Genomic DNA, 17851 nt, shown 5'->3' on the forward strand with positions numbered 1-17851 from the left:
ACTCTTTGCTCTTTCTAGGTCTCATGCATGTCCTAAAACAGTGGTCCTCACAGTTGGCTTTAGGACTTCATTACATTCTGTCTTAATTACTTTTCTTTCATTGCTGAGACAAAATACTGGACACCAATAGTTGAAGAGGGGAAAGATTCATTTAGCTTACTGTAGAGATTTCAGTCTGCAATTGGCTGGCCCCACAGCAGGGTGGCACAGGCAGAGGGCAACAGTTCATGGCAGAGGAAGATACTAAAAGCAAGGAGAGAGGAGGAGGAGAGAGACAGGACTCTGTCACTTATGTTGTATGTGGGCTTCCTGCCCTAGTCCGGGTTTGGCATTCACAACCTTAATCCTAGATAGGATTAAATCAGTGGACTGGTTTACTAAGCACACACCCTTGATCCCCACATCATACTCTGGATATAACCACCTCTGAAAAAGTCCTGGGACAGCATGAGGCTTTGGGGGGATATCTAGACACAAACCATAAAACATTCTTTTTTTTTTGTATTTAGAGCAGGGTCAACAGGGTCTCACTACACAGATTGGACTCCTAGTGATTCTGTTGTTTTCAGCTTCTCAAGTAGTGGGATTACAGGCGTGTGCCTCCATGCCCAGTCTCAGTCACCATCTCAGCACACCCCAGGGGTGGGACCAGCACAGCATACTGGGAATCCAGGATCGAACTTCCGACCCCTGTGTCTGCCTAAGCAGGTGTTTTAATCCGCTGAGCTATTTGGCCAGCCTTCATAAAATACTCTTAGATATTAGTGACATCAAAGAGTATTAGATAGATAAATTCTTACATTTGTTTCTGCAGTCAGTTTGTGTAAAAGGTTCTTTGGAGAGTTTTTTTTTTTTTTTTTGTGTGTGTGTAACCAGGGATTGAACTCAGGCCCTTGCACTTGCCAGGGAAGCACTTATTCCACTGAGCCATCTCCTCGGCCCCTCTTTGGAGAAGTATTTTAATAGATTTTTTGCTAACTGAATTTTTTTTGGTGACTGAACCACAACTTGACAAGTGATTGTTTATTAAAGTTAATTTCACTGTGGAACCTGAAGCCATATCAATACACTTTTCATAGGGTGTTACATGAAAGCCTATTAAACTATGTTAAACTTGTGGTTTTTTTAATATTAGAACTATTGAGTGAGGAATATGTTTTCTTTTTTTTCCAAAATTTTATTGATAAACAAATAGCAATGAGACAGTTTCAAATCAAATTGGTAGGACAGTTTCAATAATTAACACATTGCATACATTCCTCCCAGTGGTTAATTGCTGTACAAGATGCGGACATGATATCCTATCTACAAACACCATTAGAACAAATCCCTCTATTCATTAAGAGAATGTAACTATATATCTATCCTAACCACTTTGAATACACAGATACAAAATGGACATTCATCTGTATCCCTTTTTTTTTGTTAAGTTCCGTTATTTGAATATTATAGGTGTGTTAACTCGGCAAAATAATCTAAAAGAGTTCAGTAGTCCATAATAGTATTGGGTCTTCCGCTTGACTGGCATTGTCAGAAATTGTTGACCTGAGTCTCCTAAAGCTCAACATATCAGCATGGCTTTACTTCTTATATTTCGTTTTTATACTTTTCTGCTGTGTGGTTAAGACCAAGGTAAAGCAGGACCTATGCAACAAGAGTTGTAACTTTTGGGTCTGATAAGGTCTGTGAAATCCCCTCAGGATTTATCCTGAGATCCTGTACCTCAGATTGTAGATCCTTTGTTAGTGTCAGCCATGTGGATGAGTCACGGCCATTGTTTGGAGAAGGTGCTCTCTGTGAAAGCCTGAGAGAATGTTTTCTTTCCATGTGACTCTCCTTAGGCACACTCTACATCATCGATCACTTTCCTCTTTGGCCCCATAATCTTCTTGATCAGAAAATTTGGGACACTACCGAGTTACATGACATAGCAGTACAAGTTCTCATATGTCCTGAGTCTTAACTGACCTTGGAAGGCTAGGGCCAAAAGGTTGGCTTTCCTTGCAGCCCTCCTTTTCATCTAATTTTGGTCTGCAAACTTAGGTTGTTAATCACCCAGAAGACGAGTTTATTGTTATTACTGTACAACTTAGGCTGTTAAGCTTAACCTCACTATCTGTCTGCATATCAAACATCGTAGGCATAATATAGAACATAAACTTGTGTTTTTAAGAGAACCGCTTTCACTATGTTGCCTGGGCTTGCTCTAATCTCCTGAGATCATGTGACCCTCCTGTCTCCTCCTCTGAGTAGCTGGGACCATTGATGTGTACTGCCATGCTTGGCTTATCTTACACTTTGAATATATCTTTTATTCATACCTGGATTTTGTAACATGGAAAATAGTGGGAAATGAAGTAGAGTTTATAAAGGAGTACAGCAGTCATTGGTAAAATAATGGTTTATTTAGTTATGGCAGTTTTCCAAATGTTAGCATATTTTGTGCTAAATATTTGCTTTTTTTGACTTTATGAAAAAATAAAACCAAATTTTATAACAAAATGATAGAAAATAATAATTAATACACTATATTTTTAAAAATATTATTTATCTGATTCAGGGTCTCACTACATAGTACACAGTTTGGACTCATAATGATCCTCCTGTCTCAGCCTTCCCAGTGCTAGCATTACAGATGTGTACCACCGAACCCAGTTTCGGGGGCTGGCACAGCCTGTAGTACTGGGGATTGAACTCAGGTCCTTGCGCTTGCCAGCCAGACACTTAGACTGCTGAGCTATCTCCCCAGCCCTACACTGTATGTTATTATTTCCAAAGTAGTTACTCAGAGTCCAAGACGTGGACAAAAAAGGTTCTTGTAAGAAGAAACAAACAAATATTAGCACAAAACTTTCTTTTCAGTGTAAATGCTGACTTTTGGGAACTTTCTAAACTGTTTTAAAAAGCAGGTTAAGTTACAAAATAAATTCAGAAGAATTATTTTTAAAATGCTGTGTTCTAAAAGTTCTTGAAGTGCAGTGTTTAACCCAGGAGCATCAGTGTCACTTAGAAAATTCAGATTCCACCCCAGGCCTCACAGATCACACATTATCTGGGTGAGACACAGCTCTGTGAGTTTTACAAAGCCCTTTTCATGATTTTGATGCTGTTGCTGTGGGGAATCACACTTCGAGAATCATTATGATTGTTACTAAATCAATAGTGTGTGCTACAATATTTTAAAAAGATCACTTTCATCAATATTATTAATGTTGTCATCAGAACAGTATTGGGAAGCTGTTATGCTCACAATGGCTAGTACAAATTTTATTTTCTAAACCAGTACTCTGTGTGTGTGTGTGTGTGTGTGTGTGTGTGAGAAAAGTGTGAATCAATAAAAATATTTATTACAGGTCTTTAATCCAAAAAGTCAAAAATTTGAAGTGATTTAAAGTCTGGTAAAGTCTATACAAATATTCAAAACTCCAAACAAATTCTAAAATCTGAGAAACTGCACTTCTGGTCTTGAGGGTTTGACAATGGCTATGAGCATGTTAAAGGTTACCCCCAGTGCAGTGGTTTTGAAATTGTGATTGGAGGGAACCATGGGGGTCCCCAAGATGTTTTCAGACAAATCCACCACACAGACTATTTTCATATTAACAGCTTATCAATAATGCAGTATTTGCCTTTCTACTCCTACATATGTACAGTGGCTTTCCAGAGGCTGGTAGATGACACATAGTATCACTTCACAGTGGGACGCAGAAGCAGGCATGAGAGTCCATCTGTCTTCTGCTAAGCGACACACTAAGGAGATTTGACAAACTTAGAACAGTGCCACTTTTCTCATCACTATTTTTGCTTTGGAAAAAGAATATAGTTATTTTTCATAAGCTTTGTCTTTTTCTGTTAACGTATAGTTTTTAAAAGGTGAATTAATAAAGATTGTAAGTTTAATTTCAAATATGATATTGATAGATATAACCCACATAAATAAAATTTTTCTGGGGTTCTTAGTTTTTAAGGCTATAAGAACCCTGAAATCAAAGAATTTGAGGACCATTGCCCTAATCATTTTAGTACTTGGCTGATGTAGAAATTAAGCTTCATTGCAGGGAATACTGAGAGTAGCTTTGAATATTTTGGCCTGGATCAGATTTCTAGATTTAATCGAGTTTGTCTAAATCTCTGAATGAAACTGAGATCAGACTGGTCTCCAGGTGTGGATTAATGTATTATTAAGTGATGGTGGTGGTGGTGGTAGAGTATAAACTCACATAGACTATATAAGAAGACTTTGTGTTAAGAAAGAAGGAACAGTAGCATTGCCATCTTTTCTTTTGCTTTGTGGATGATTTGGCTGGAGGACTGATGATGTGATTGTGCCGGTAGGAGGTTCTGCTTACTGAGTGCTTACCATGTGCTTGGCACCTGTGTCATCTAACTTGTTTTAATTCTCAATCAATCATGTGAATAGGTTCTTGGGTTATGCCCACAAGAGAGTAGGTAGATTGCCCATGATCATACCATAGTTGTGGAGCTGGATTGTGAACCCAAGTCTTGTTGACTGCAAAACCCATTGCTCTTGGATATGAAGAAAAACAAGGACAATTGCGAACCTGACTTTAAGAGTTATTGAACATGTATGACTTGTCAAGAACTGTGGCAGTTCTGAAGATGGCACAAAAGAAACATAAAGCTTGACCCTTGCACCCAGCAATCTAACTGGGTAGGTGTCTTATGAACTTCAGATCATTAGAAAATAATATACTATAACCGGGGATTGACAATACAAGGATGGATGGACATGATCATTGCTATCTATCTATCTATCTATCTATCTATCTATCTATTATCTATCTACCTATCTATCTATCTTTGGAAATCCCATTAACTTATATAGTTAATGTGCATTAATAATTATGAAAACCCAAAATAACATAATACTATATTTGTCAAATTGTGTTCTGCAAACTGTATATAATGGGCTTTTGCAGTTGAGAGGAGCAAGGTGTTTTTAAGAGAGGAGTCAAGAGAATTTTAGGAAGGCAGTGATTTTATAGGTTGGCCTAAATAGGATTTCGGAGCTTGGAATGGAAGAAATAAAAAGCCATTCTAGACCCAGTGGCAAGAATACCTCTAGAACACAAACAGAAATTTCACAGTAAAAGGTCTCATGTCTGAGCCTACAGGGTTAGTGTGGAAAGACAATTCAAATATATCCTGCCTTTGTTCTCAGTGTTTGGATGAATAGCCTTAGCAGAGATGTTCCAGAAGATCACAACTGTTATTAATAGTGTGACCAAATGTCTAATACTGATGGACTCTTTTGAGAACCAAAAGTAGATGCTATTAAGAATTATATCAGTGATGGGCCCCAGGGAGGTAGTTCAGTAGAATAAGTGCTTGCCTGGCAAGCACAGGGTCCTGAGTTCAATCCCTGGTATAGCAAAAAACAAAACAAAACAGACAAACAAACAAACAAAAAGAATTATATCAGTGAAACAGATGTAACTGGAACTGTCTTCTTTTTTTAAAATCAGGATTATGACACCTACATTACTAACCATAAACATATAGTGTCCTTAGAGGCCTTCTCATTGAATTCCTGGTATGGTCTCCATGGTGATTATTTAAAATTAATGTTTCTTCATTTTATGGGTTACAACCCATTTAGTGGGTCATAAAATTGATTTTTGTAGGTGGCACCCAGCCTTAAAAGATAGAATCAGTAGGTAATAGTGTACATAGTAAAGATCAACCTGTCTGTCTGAATCTTATTATCTTCCTTCTGTACTTCCAGCCATCTTAAATTGCAAGAAAGACTAAGAAATAATCTATTCCAAGATTGGTTTTAAAAACCTAGTTAAAAGAAAAGTATGTGGAATTTTATCTCCAAAGAAGAGGAGATTAGATGCTGGGGAAGACAAGTAGTAGTCTACATCTGAGTTCTGTATGAGGGGCCCATGTAGTCACTGGCGGCTAGAAATGAGCAGGAGCCAAAGGAACTCTGGAGGGCCAGACCACAGGAACCGTAGTATGTTCCCATAGCTGGAGGTTTGAGCAGCACACTGCCTAACATTTGTGACGAATGGCCTTCATGGCTGGGGGGTTCCTTGTCCCAGAGTCAAGATCATGGCACTGAAAGGCTGTGAGGGCGACCCCAGCCATGTGTCTGTCCCTGGGAATTTTCTGAGGTAAAGAGAAGGAGGACCTTGTCTCTTTGTCTTCTAAAGTTACCTTTCTCTTCCCTTAGAGGAGTTCTCTAAAATAGTAATAATGATGCTTTAAGCAAGGTGCAGGCATGCATAGATGAGTGAGTGTGCATGACAGGGGGGAGACTTATATACCAGACACCAAAAACTATTTAAATTTCCATTGTATCTTTTCTATAAGGTGAAAGAGTTGGATTCAACAACTCAAACATAAGATGTGGTCCTGTTGTTGTGGTGGAGTCATGGTTGCTTGGTTAATCCAATTTTCTTGCTTATATGGATACTAGAAAATTGAGATACTACTGCTCCGCTTTCCTAATGATAGTATTGTTAGATCACAGTCTGGACTTTGAGATAGAACTGAGAGTTTGTTGGGACTTGTTGGGAAAGTCTTCTTTTTATTTTCTTCTTAAAAGGTATTGATATCACTGGTGTATCCTCTGAGGGTTTCCCTCTTTCTTTCTACCCTGAACAAAGATGTGCTACCAAAGATTATGAGGGCTATTTTGTTGCCATCAGGCAAAATTCATGAAGGTGAAAGTCTTGCACACTAAGTGTGTCATGATACATTAAAAATAGCTTGGATCTTTATTTTTGATCTGATGAAAAATTTTTGTATTTAAGTTTCTTGTTATATGAGGAAAAAAAAAGAACTTATACGTACAAACCAATATTATTTGGTTTTTTTATTATCTACAATAAAAAAGTCCTAACTTCAATATCTTATAACTCATATACATCTATTGAACAAAGATGTTAATGTGGGACTATAGTAGCAAGAGGAGGTTCTAGCATTCTACCAATTTAAAATGAATACTGCGATGGCCTTTTCAATGTTATCCTGTTTCTTTTCTTCACCATAGAGCTAGACAGTCTTTTCTCTCAGCCCTTCTGAGACTGTGGGTTCTTAGGAACAGTGTCACAGACTATGCACACTGCTTAGATAGTCATGCCCATCCGTCTGTACCATGTCCACGGGCATTTTCATGCTGCAGCTGCAGAGCTGAGCAGTTGTGATAGAGACAGGCAGATCCACAAGCCTAAAATATTTGTTATCTGGCCCTTTACACCTGCTTCAGGACATTGCATTTTCCTGAGGCCTTCATTATCTTTGTCACTCTCTGAAGGCTTATTTCAGTACCATCTTGCCTTTCCTGCTTCAATTTTTCCCCCTCTTTTCTTCCCTGTTACTTTCTAGCATTTTACTCTGTTTATTTCCTTTGAAATACTTACCACGATCTAAACTGATCTCATTTGTATGTTTTTTGCTTTCCTGTCTATGTCCAATCACTAGAATATAAGCTGTATGATTGTGAGAACTTTTCTGTCTTGTTGAATTTTCAGGATCTAACTCAGTGTCTGGCATACAGGAAGGAATTCAATAAATACTAAAATATATGAGTAAATAATTAGAGCCCTGTTCTTATTAATTCAGATGTTTACAGTAATTAATGAGTCTTCATTTTTGCCTCTGGCATCTCTTAAAAATCTTCTCTCTTGTTTTTATTTATTCATTGAATACAGGGTCTCGCTACACAGCTTGGACTCCTTCTGTCTCAGGCTCCCCAGTGCTGGGATTACAGGTGTGTGCCATCACACCTGTCTCGTAGGCCAGCACAGTGCACCTAGGGTTTCAGGGCTAGCAGGGCATGCGGTACCAGGGATCAAACCCGGGTCTTTGTGCTTGTCAGGCAGATGTGTAGACCAGTGAGCTATCTCCCAAGCCCCACCTCTAGCATCTTATTTGTCCAAGTGAGGACTTAGGCTTGTCAGATCTTGAAGCATACTTAATTCCCAGCACTGAAACCTTCAGAAACTACCTGCCAGAATTGAGGTCAGACTTACTGACACAATCTTAGCCTCTTCACAGGTGTCCTTCATGCTTATTTGAGTGGCCTGCACCTCACCAAACTGGCCAATTTGTTCATTTCCCCTAATACTTGGTGATTTTTATCTTTGTTGCATTTACTTAGATTTTCTATCTAGATTTCCATACTTTATGAATTCCAATGACAAAATCATGCCCACTCTTTATGGATCAGCTTAAATGCTATTTTCTTTACTAAATACATGATTTCTTTTGTTCCATTTCCTGAATTTTTCCTCTTTCCAGCACCCTCCTCATTGTCTGGAGTTCTGTGTTTCATTTTGCTTTTCTTTTTAAAAATAGTGTTGTTGCATCTGCTTATATTCCAGGAAAGTCTATGCAATTCCTTTTTAGCTTGACAACATATTTCTCAGGATGTATAATCTTTTGGATTTTTTTTTCCAGATGATATTGCTTAGTTTCATTCACATTGTTGTATGTCTTATTTATCGCTGTGTAACAAATTACCCCAAAACTTGGCAGATTAAAAATAGTACCCACTCACTGTTTTGGTTTCTGTGGATCAGGAATGTGGGTCCAGCTTAGTTGGATCCTCTGTGCCATGTTCTTTTTTAAATTTTACATATTTGGTACAGGGTCTCACTGCAGAGCTCTGACTCATAGTAGTCCTCCTGTTTTCAGCTTCCCCAGTGCTGGGATTGCAGGCATGTCCTACCATGCCCCGGACTTGGTCACTGGCTCAGCGTGCCTGGGGGGCAGGGCCTATGCAGCATGTGGTGTCGGGGATTGAACTGCGGTCCCTGCACTTGCCTAAGCAGGCGCATAGTCCACTGAGCTATCTCATTGGCCCTTCTCTATGCCAGGTTCTGTCACAAGGCTACAACCAGATCACTGCCTGTGACCACAGTCACCTTAAGATCCAACTTAGACAGATCTACTTCCAAGTTCTCTGTATGGTGGTTGCAGAATCAATCTCCTTGTAGGCTTTTAGACTGAACCCTTTGTTTCTTACTGGTTGCCTCTGTTCCTCAAAAGGTGACCTCTACTGCAGTGAGGACAGCTAGGTAGGAAACTCTAGCAAGACAAAAGCCACAGTCTGCTGTCACCTGTTATGGGAGCTGCATGCCATTATTAGTGTTGCTATATTGTCTCCATTAGAGGCAAGTCGCTGTGTGCTGCCAATTCTCAAAGACAGGGGAATCACACAAGGTTGTGAGTACCGAAGGCCGAGTTGGGTCCTGGGAGCCAGGTCAGAAGCTGCCTACCACACGGCGTATCACTGTGCTTTATGCATCCCAACTGCTGTCTACTATGTCCTACAAATACCTCAGTTTATGCTACTTTGCCTGGGCATTGGTTTTCCCCTCAAGAAGTTTTGCTGTTGGGGATGGTGATGCCACAATATTCTTGCATATATGAAGAGACCATGGTACTTTTCTCTTAATTGTTCCCAATTTGGAAGGTGTCCTGCCAGAGGGAGCACAATTGGGACTTACTCGAATTCTGCTGGAACGAACCATGGCCCTTCAGAACTACTGTAGCATCTCATCTGTTATGGTGCCTATCTCTTGTCACCCTACACTGCTCATGTTTTTATGCCTGTCATATTTTTCCCCCAGAAATACTAAGTTGTTGAGGGTAGAAGATAAATTTGATTGTTGTTTTTGTGATTTGCATAAATGCCTATACAGCACTTAATAAGGTTTCAGTATCACCGAGTAAATAGATTCTGTCTAAATAGCTGCCTGATTTTTTAAAGTCTTCATAATTTGGCTCCAGTGACTGTTTATATTTCTCCTCTCTTAGAAGGAGCCTTGGTTAGAGGCAGGTTGTCTCCTTTAAAAAAATCTTTTCCTAATGGATTTAGCTCACTTTGACCTCTTTGATTCCTGTTGAATTTACTGCTTATATCAAACATGTAGTGTTATGGTTTGGGTCTGGATGTCCCCCCAAAGCATCATGCAGTCATGGGGTGGGCTTCTAGAGTTTTTGATTGACTCATAGTCCAATACTGGGATTATGCATATGAGGGCTGCACTCACCCTAGGGTGGTGGCCTGCGTACCATCTAAGGAGGGAGAGAGGCTTGTTCTTTCCAGTTGCTCCTTCCTTTTTGCTCTTGTTCCTTTTGTTGTTTTCTGCTGCTGTGAGCTGCTCCCCTCTGCCATGTGCCACTCTGCCTTGGAGCCAACCAAGTATGGCCTGAAGTATCTGCAAGACGTGTGATAAATAAACCTTTCTTTTCTTCATCCTGAGGGTCAAGTATTTTGTTCCAGCAATAAGAGAAAAGTAATCAAGACATGTAGCATTTTAGTATCTACTTAAGCAGTGTATTTTAAAATTTATTTTAATGAGAAAAAAGATAAAATGGCACTGAAACAGTTTCAAAACAAGTTAGTAAGACCGTTACAACAATTAATACATTGCATATTGTTGTCTTCTAGGCAGTATATTTATGCACAGTTGATGCCCAGTAAACTTTATTGGCTAAATTTTCTCATTTTAAAGTAAATATATGTTGTCAGTAAATATATGTTGTCTGATCAAATAAATAAATAAATAAATAAATAAATAATGATATGTCTGAATAGAAAAAAATAAGTAAATAAATAAACATTGATATGTTTGAATAGATTTCTATAACTTTTCTTTTTGGTCTTAGGTATTTTTGGAGTTAATGGAGCCAGAAGCACAGCTAGAATCAGACAGTTCAGAAAAGTCATTATTTTTCTCACAGGAGGAAGAAAAAGAAGAATCTCAAGAATCAAAGGAAACAGGCATCGAGAACCCCCTAATAAAACCTGCTCTCACAGGGGATGTAGAAGGTTTGCAGAAGATTTTTGAGGATGCTGAAAATCCTCATCACAAACACGCCATGCAGCTCCTCTTGGAAGAGGATATTGTCGGCAGAAATTTATTGTATGCAGCTTGCATGGCTGGGCAGAGTGATGTAATTAGAGCTTTGGCAAAATATGGTGTGAATCTGAATGAAAAAACTGCCAGAGGTATTTTGTCTTTTATCTCTCATTAGTGTTATTTATATCATTATCTAATGACACTATGTACTGTCATTATGATTGGATAAATGTGTTGTGCTTGTCTTATATGTTACATATATATGTGTGAAGACATGCATGACATATACATGTAAGTGTATCAATGTTGTTATTGGACAGCACAGCATTTATGAACACAGACTTTACTATTTATTAACTGTGTGACGTGGCAATTGGTTCTCTTTATTTTTTTGAAACAGGATCTTGCTGTACAGATAGTTTATGCTAGTCTTAAACTCACGAGGTATCCCAGGCTGGCCTTGAACTCATGGCAGTCTTCCTGCGTCAGCCTCCTGAGTACTGGGATCACAGGCATGTGCTATCATGCCTGGTCCCTGATCTGGTTTTTTTTTATTTTTTAAATAAATCTCTGTTTCTTGGTCCACAAAATGAAGATGATAGTTATATTTTCTTTGTAAAATGTCATGAAATAAGATCAATATCATGGTGCTTGAGATGTAAAAAATAGGGACATAGTAAATGTACAAAATAATATTATCATTATTTCTTTCTTTTGAAGATTTTTTAGTTTTTAGCAGTCATTACTTAATTCAGTGCTTAGTTTTTTCCCTCAGCAGGTAGGATGCATGGCCAGGGCAGGGTGCAACAGTCCTCTCCATCAGATGTGAGCTCTGCATTCTCTCTACACTCATATGAAACGTTTTAACAGTTTGATCACGTGTTGAGCTAAGGAGGGCTCGGCAAATATCAAACAGTTTGTAGCATGCAGTTTTTGCCCCTGACCACAACAAAATAAAATTAGGAAAAAGTGACAACAACGACAACCATAACAACAACAAAACAAAAAGAGATGACTAAAAATTTGGAAGCGCTTTTTTATTTTGGAAGCGCTTTTTTATTTTTGGATTTGAGACAGGACCTCCTTATGCAGTTCAGATTGGCCTTGAACTCACCTAGCAGCCCAGGGTGGCCTTAAACTCACAGCAGTCTTCCTGCCTCAGCCTCCTGAGCGCTGGGACTACAGGTGCGTGTCCCCACACCCAGCTAAAAACACACTTCATATCATCAGGTGGGTGCAGGGGATACCTCAGTATCATTAAGGAATAGCATTATGGTCCTACAAATGACTTGTTTATCCTTCTTTATGGCTAAGTAGCACTCTGAGATGTATATTTTGTATACATTTTTATCTCTTTTTAAAAAATTTTTATTTTTATGGCTGGGGAGATGGCTCAGTGGAATAAGCGCTTACCTGGCAAGCACAAGGGCCTGAGTTCAACTCCCGGTTCCGCCAAAAAAATAAATAAATAAATTTTTATTTTTATGTATTTAGCACAGGGTCTACAGGGTCTCACTACATAGATTGGACTTGTAGTGATTCTCCTGTTTTCAGCCTCCCAAGCGCTGGGATTACAGGTGTGCACCACCGTGCCCAGTCTCAATCACCCTCTCAGTGCGTCCCAGGGTTGGGGGTGGCATGGCAGGCTGGGGATCAAATCCTGACTGCTGCACCTGCTAAGCAGGTGCTTTAATCTGCTGAGCTATCTGGCCGACCCTCCGACAAACAATGCAGAAGGCTTCCTTTTCACCCATAACCTTGCTAGGCTTTGTTTTGTTCTTCACTCTTGCCATTTTAACTGTAATGTGCCATGGCCAGTTTCTTTTCTGGTCATGCTTATTTGGGATTCTAAATGCTCCCAAATCCAGAGGTTGATAGCTTTCCAAAGATTTGGGAAGTTTTCAGCTATTTCATAGAATAGATTTTGTATTATATCGGTTTGTTCCTTGACACACTCTTTTATATGAAAATTTTGTCTAGTCTTTCAACTATGTCCTAGGATTCCTGGATGTTTTGCACATCATTTTTTTTTTTTCTTTGTTAGTGTCCGCCTTTACTAATTCTTCAGCTGTCAAATCCTGACATTTTGTCTTCTGCTTGGACCTGTTTATTAGTTTCTGCTAAGTTTTTGATTTGATTTATTCATTTCAGAACTTCTGATTGGCTTTTTTTTCAGAATCTTTATTTCTTCGTTGTGTTGCTCCATAATATCCCACATTATCTTCCTTAATTCATTAAACTCTTTGTCTGTGTCCATCTTGAAGTCATTAATACTTTTGTAAATTAGTCTTTTGAATTGTTTGGCATTGTATCAACTTTAATATTTGTATTTAGTTATTGGTGAAAAGCCATGCTTAATATGACAGAAGTCACACTTCTTGTGTTTCTCTATAGAGCCTTGTGCCTTTTTTTGGGATGGATATCTTTTTCACTTTCTTTTTGAGGATTTTCTTAGTCTTCAGTCTTCTTTTGAGGGCTGGATACCTAGCACCACTCAGAGAATAGACAAACTGATATAGTGACAATCATAGAAAGACAAAACAGACATCAACATACAGTAAAAACCAATTTAAAAAATTGACATAAGTAAGAACCAATTATATCACCATTAACAATAGAAATCAGCAATAATAGAGATAAACCAAAAGGTTGAAATTAATAAAGTTCAATAGCAATGTAGTAATAATGGAGTTTGGAGTAAGGGAAAACTGAAGAAAAATTAAAATTTAAAAAAAGAAAGTAAGATGAAGAGAAAAAAGATAAAAATCACATTAAAAGGGCTGTCAAGGTAGCTCAGTGGACTAAGTAATTTCTTAGACAAGCACTGGGACTAGGGTTCGATTCCTGGTACCACATGCCATACCAGCCTGCCCTTGGGTGTGCTGAGCTGATATCCTGAGTCTGGGCATGGTGGTGCATGCCTGTAATCTCAGCACTGTGGAAGCTGAAAACAGGAGGGTCACTACGAGTCCAAACTGTGTAGTGAGACCCCAAATACATAAAATTTTTAAAAATCACATTAAAGAATAAAAGAAAATAAATAGAACTAGGTAAAACTGAAACTAGATATAACAAAAATAAACAAATGGGGTCGGGGAGATGGCTCAGTAGAGTAAGTGCTTGCCTGGCAAGCGCAAGGGTCTGAGTTCAATCCCTGGTTCCGAAAAAAAAAAAAAATAAAAAAATAAACAAGAAAAATAGGAAATTACAAGAAAAAAATTCTAAAAACACCTCAAACCACCCCCCCAAAAAAAACAAAAGAAGAAAAAAAAATGAGTCCAAAACATTTGTCCATTTGAGGGGTTTGGTTAGGTAGTTTCTTTTTACAACCCTTAGTATCCTAATCTACCAGGTATGGTGGAGGGAAAGTGAATTGCAGCAAGGACCTTTTGTTTTTACACCCACTTAACAGGCTGTTGTGTGTCAAGGCCAAGTCCTGTTCTGCCTTTCCAGGTGAATGGGACAATGGTATGTTATCTGTCTCAGTGCTGTATTCACTCCATGGCTTTGAATGGCTGTGTTTTTCTCTGCATCCTCAGCATATTCTCCCCAGCCAGCTTTGCACTCTGTGGGCTGGAGAGGTGCTGCACCACTTGCTCCCAAGCCTCCTCTGTGCATGCACCCCAGGACATGGCAAATGCCCACTCAGAACCATATCCACGAATATGTAGTGAGGTGGGAAAAAACAAACAGAACACAGAGTTCTGTGCTGCAACCTTGCAGACCACTAGCTGTGTATCAGCTTCCTTGACAAGTCTGCCTGGTCCCTGGGGGGTGGGTTGTCATAGGGATTTGGAAGGTTAGGTCTTAGTTCTCCTGGGCCTCAGCTCTGAGTAGCAAGATTCCTGCTACTGTGGCCACCTGTGTGTGGAATAATATTGGAAACTCAGGATAGAGGCACAGTATGGATACCAGCCTGTAGGACGGGATGTGCTGTAACAGTAGGTCAAGTTTCAAGATGGTGTCCATCTGACATTTAGGCCATGGTTTACAATGTGGACTCCTGTGTATAGTTGCAGTGCAGCTTTGTAAATTCTGGGTAACTCTCCAAACTCTTTTTGGGGTGTGTGAAATTTGGAGAAACTCCTGTGTAGTTGGCAGCAGCAGTGCATATTACTGGGGTTCTCCAGCTTGTTTTCCCTGTAAGAAGTCTATCAAGGTTTCGAGAGACAGTGTGGAAGAGGCAGGATACTGTGCTCTTCTTTCTGTGTCTCTGCCTTGGGTTGTTGTACTCTGTATCATTGTTGCCACTTGCTTGCTCTTTTCCAGTAGTTTCTCCACCCTTCTAGAAGAGTATAGTTGTTTAAAGAATAGGTTATTGACTTTTCTTTTGAGGGATGTATTAGTTAGCTTTCCATCACTGGGACAAAATACCTGGCACCTGTGACTTAAAGGACAGGTTTATTTTGGCTCACAGTTTCAGAAGTTCTAATCCATGCATGGCTGGCCAGCTCCAGGGAAGAAATTCATGGTGGAAGAGTACAGGAGAGGAGAGCTGCTCACTTCATGGAGCCAGGAAGCACAGAGAGAAAGAATGTGCCAGGGAGGGAGATGCACCCACCAGCCACTGCCTGCTCAGTGACACCTCTTCCAATCAGGCTCCATCTTTGAACAGCACACTTCACTATGAACTCATCCCTGTATCAATGCATTGAGGTATATAGTGCCCCAGAGATCCAGTAACCACCCACAAGTCCTACTTATGAACACACTGAGACTTTTAGGGGACATTTTAGATCTAGACTATTACAAAGAGAGTAAAGGGTGACAGGCTTCTCTAGTCAGCCACTTCATTGTGTCTCTCCATTTCTCCTATTTGTGAATTTTATTTTTAGGTCATTTGCTAGTGATACTCATTTCTTAAATCTTAAAATAATTTCTTCTTTACAATATCCTGAAGATTTTTTTCTTATAGCACTGGGGTTTGAAACCAGGGTCTTCATACTTAGCTATATCCCTAGATCTTTTTTTTTTCTTTTATGACAGAGTTTTGCTAAGTCACTAAGTTGCCGAGGCTTGGCTTAAACTTGTGATTCTTCTGTCCCTCAATCACAGAATTCTTGCTTATAGGCATGTGCCATCATATCCAGTTGGTCCTAAAGATCTTAAGAAAAACATTTTAATTGAAAACTTAAAATTGAGAGCACCTGTGTAGTGATATTTTCTGAAGAAAGCCCGTTATTATTTAAGTATGGCAGTGAAATACACTCAACCAGCAACTAAAGTGCTAGTAATCTACTGGGAGTACATGAAACCACTGGCCCATGTGAGTGAAGATTGCAGAGGAGGTACCTCTATAAAGTAAGAAAATGACATTTATCTGTGGGTAAAAAGGAAGCTAAATGATTTTTAAGGTGATCAGTGAGTCATATTTGCATTAGGATATCCTTTGATTTTACATAGTAGTTTTGAAGAATTAGATACTTTGATCTAAAGAGAAAAACACAAAGCTACTTTTACAGTCTTAGCTATATGCTAAGCTTATAAGCTATAAGCTTATTGGCTTTTGCATATTTACAAATGCCTTGTGTTATGACTGAGCCAAGAATAGGCCTCTGAACTTTTAGCTCACTGATGATGGAACTCCCTGGTTCTGGCAAAGCTTTGGTTATGAGCTCTGACTGTACTTACATAGGCATCATCAGAGCTAATTAGCATTTTAAACTTTCTTTCTATACACTTAGAAAACCTTTATCAAAGGTAGATGAATGACCAAGCCTTGTGTTCAGAACTGGGGATAATGAAGATCAGTCACTTCAGTTTTTCAGGAGTCCGTGATATAGATGAAAGCAGATATGTAGACTAGTAATTACTGTTTAATAGAATAAGGTACAGTGGTAGCTCAGAGTAGGGAGGAGCTAAGTCTACATGGAAGTATTGGGCATGTTCAGGGAAGATTTCATGGGATGGGGTGGAGACACGATGCTTGAGTCTTGAAGATTAAGAGTTACCTAGCAAAGACAGAGGTGAGAGATGGGGCATGGCAGACAGTATGGTATTTCTGGTATTCTGGGATACTTACTCATCATTTAAAGTAACCAAAACAGTGATTTTTAAAAATAGACATAGTACTGTTTGGTTTTTCTTTAAATTATTTTTGACAGCTAAAACTATGAATTTACCATGTACAACACAACTCTACAAGTGTATATACATTATGAAATGGTTAAGCCCAGCTAATTGACATCTGCATTACCTCACATAGTATATCAGTCCGTTTTCTGTTGCCATAACAAAATAATTGTGGCTGAGAAATTTGTAAAGGGAAATTTGTATAACTCTAAGTTCAGGAGTTCCAAAGGCATGGTGCCAGCTTGCTGGGTGGTATCCTGGTGGGGAGCATATGCAGGAGGAGATCGTGTGGTGAGACAGAAAGGCAAAGTAACGGGCCAGGCTTGCTTTTTTTTTTTTTTTTTTTTTTTAATAAGTGTCCTCTCACAAGAAGTAACTCAGCCTCCTGTGAGAAGTATCACATTCCTTTTGATGGTCACACACCTCTACCCGACCAGCTCCTAAGCCTGTTAGGTATATGTAGGTTCTGTGACCTTTACTTTCTATTGTATAGTTCAGTGGGGCTAATAATACCTATCCCTCAGGGGTTTTGGAAGGATTAAATGAAGTGCACACAGAGAACCTAGTGCTCTGTAGATCAACATATTCTTTGCTCAACTTTTCTTGTAGTGCTATATAGTACATGCTTCTTTGGTCAGTTAAGGGACTAAGTCTATCCTCATGAGAAATTACAGTGAATTGTTGTAACTTTATATTGCACCCATTTTGAATATGTTTTTTTCATCCCTGAGCAGAGCTCAGTCACCCTTGATACCTCATCAGCATTGAATCAAAATGATGCTAGCTGGTGGCCAGAGATAAAAGCTTGGAGGCAGTTCTTCTGCCTACAACATTGGATTCCTTTCCACGGCTTTCATTTTTAAACAAGCTGCTCAGGCATTTACCCATACATTTACAGTTATTGACATCCTATTCATATGTATAATAATTATATATAA

At 39.0% G+C, this 17851-nt stretch overlaps 1 protein-coding gene across 1 annotated transcript in view; it reads left to right on the forward strand.

The window, feature by feature from the left end:
* The window catches only part of Ankrd45 (ankyrin repeat domain 45), a 76606-nt gene that overhangs the window by 2069 nt on the left and 56686 nt on the right, over window positions 1-17851 (forward strand). The window contains exon 2 of the mRNA XM_023710320.1: window positions 10648-10990. Coding sequence (XP_023566088.1) covers window positions 10663-10990 — 328 coding nt within the window. The 5' untranslated portion in view covers window positions 10648-10662. The remainder of the gene's footprint in view (window positions 1-10647; window positions 10991-17851) is intronic.

The sequence above is a fragment of the Octodon degus genome, unplaced genomic scaffold, assembly GCF_000260255.1.
Source record: "Octodon degus isolate 3935 unplaced genomic scaffold, OctDeg1.0 scaffold00017, whole genome shotgun sequence".
NCBI lineage: Eukaryota > Metazoa > Chordata > Mammalia > Rodentia > Octodontidae > Octodon > Octodon degus.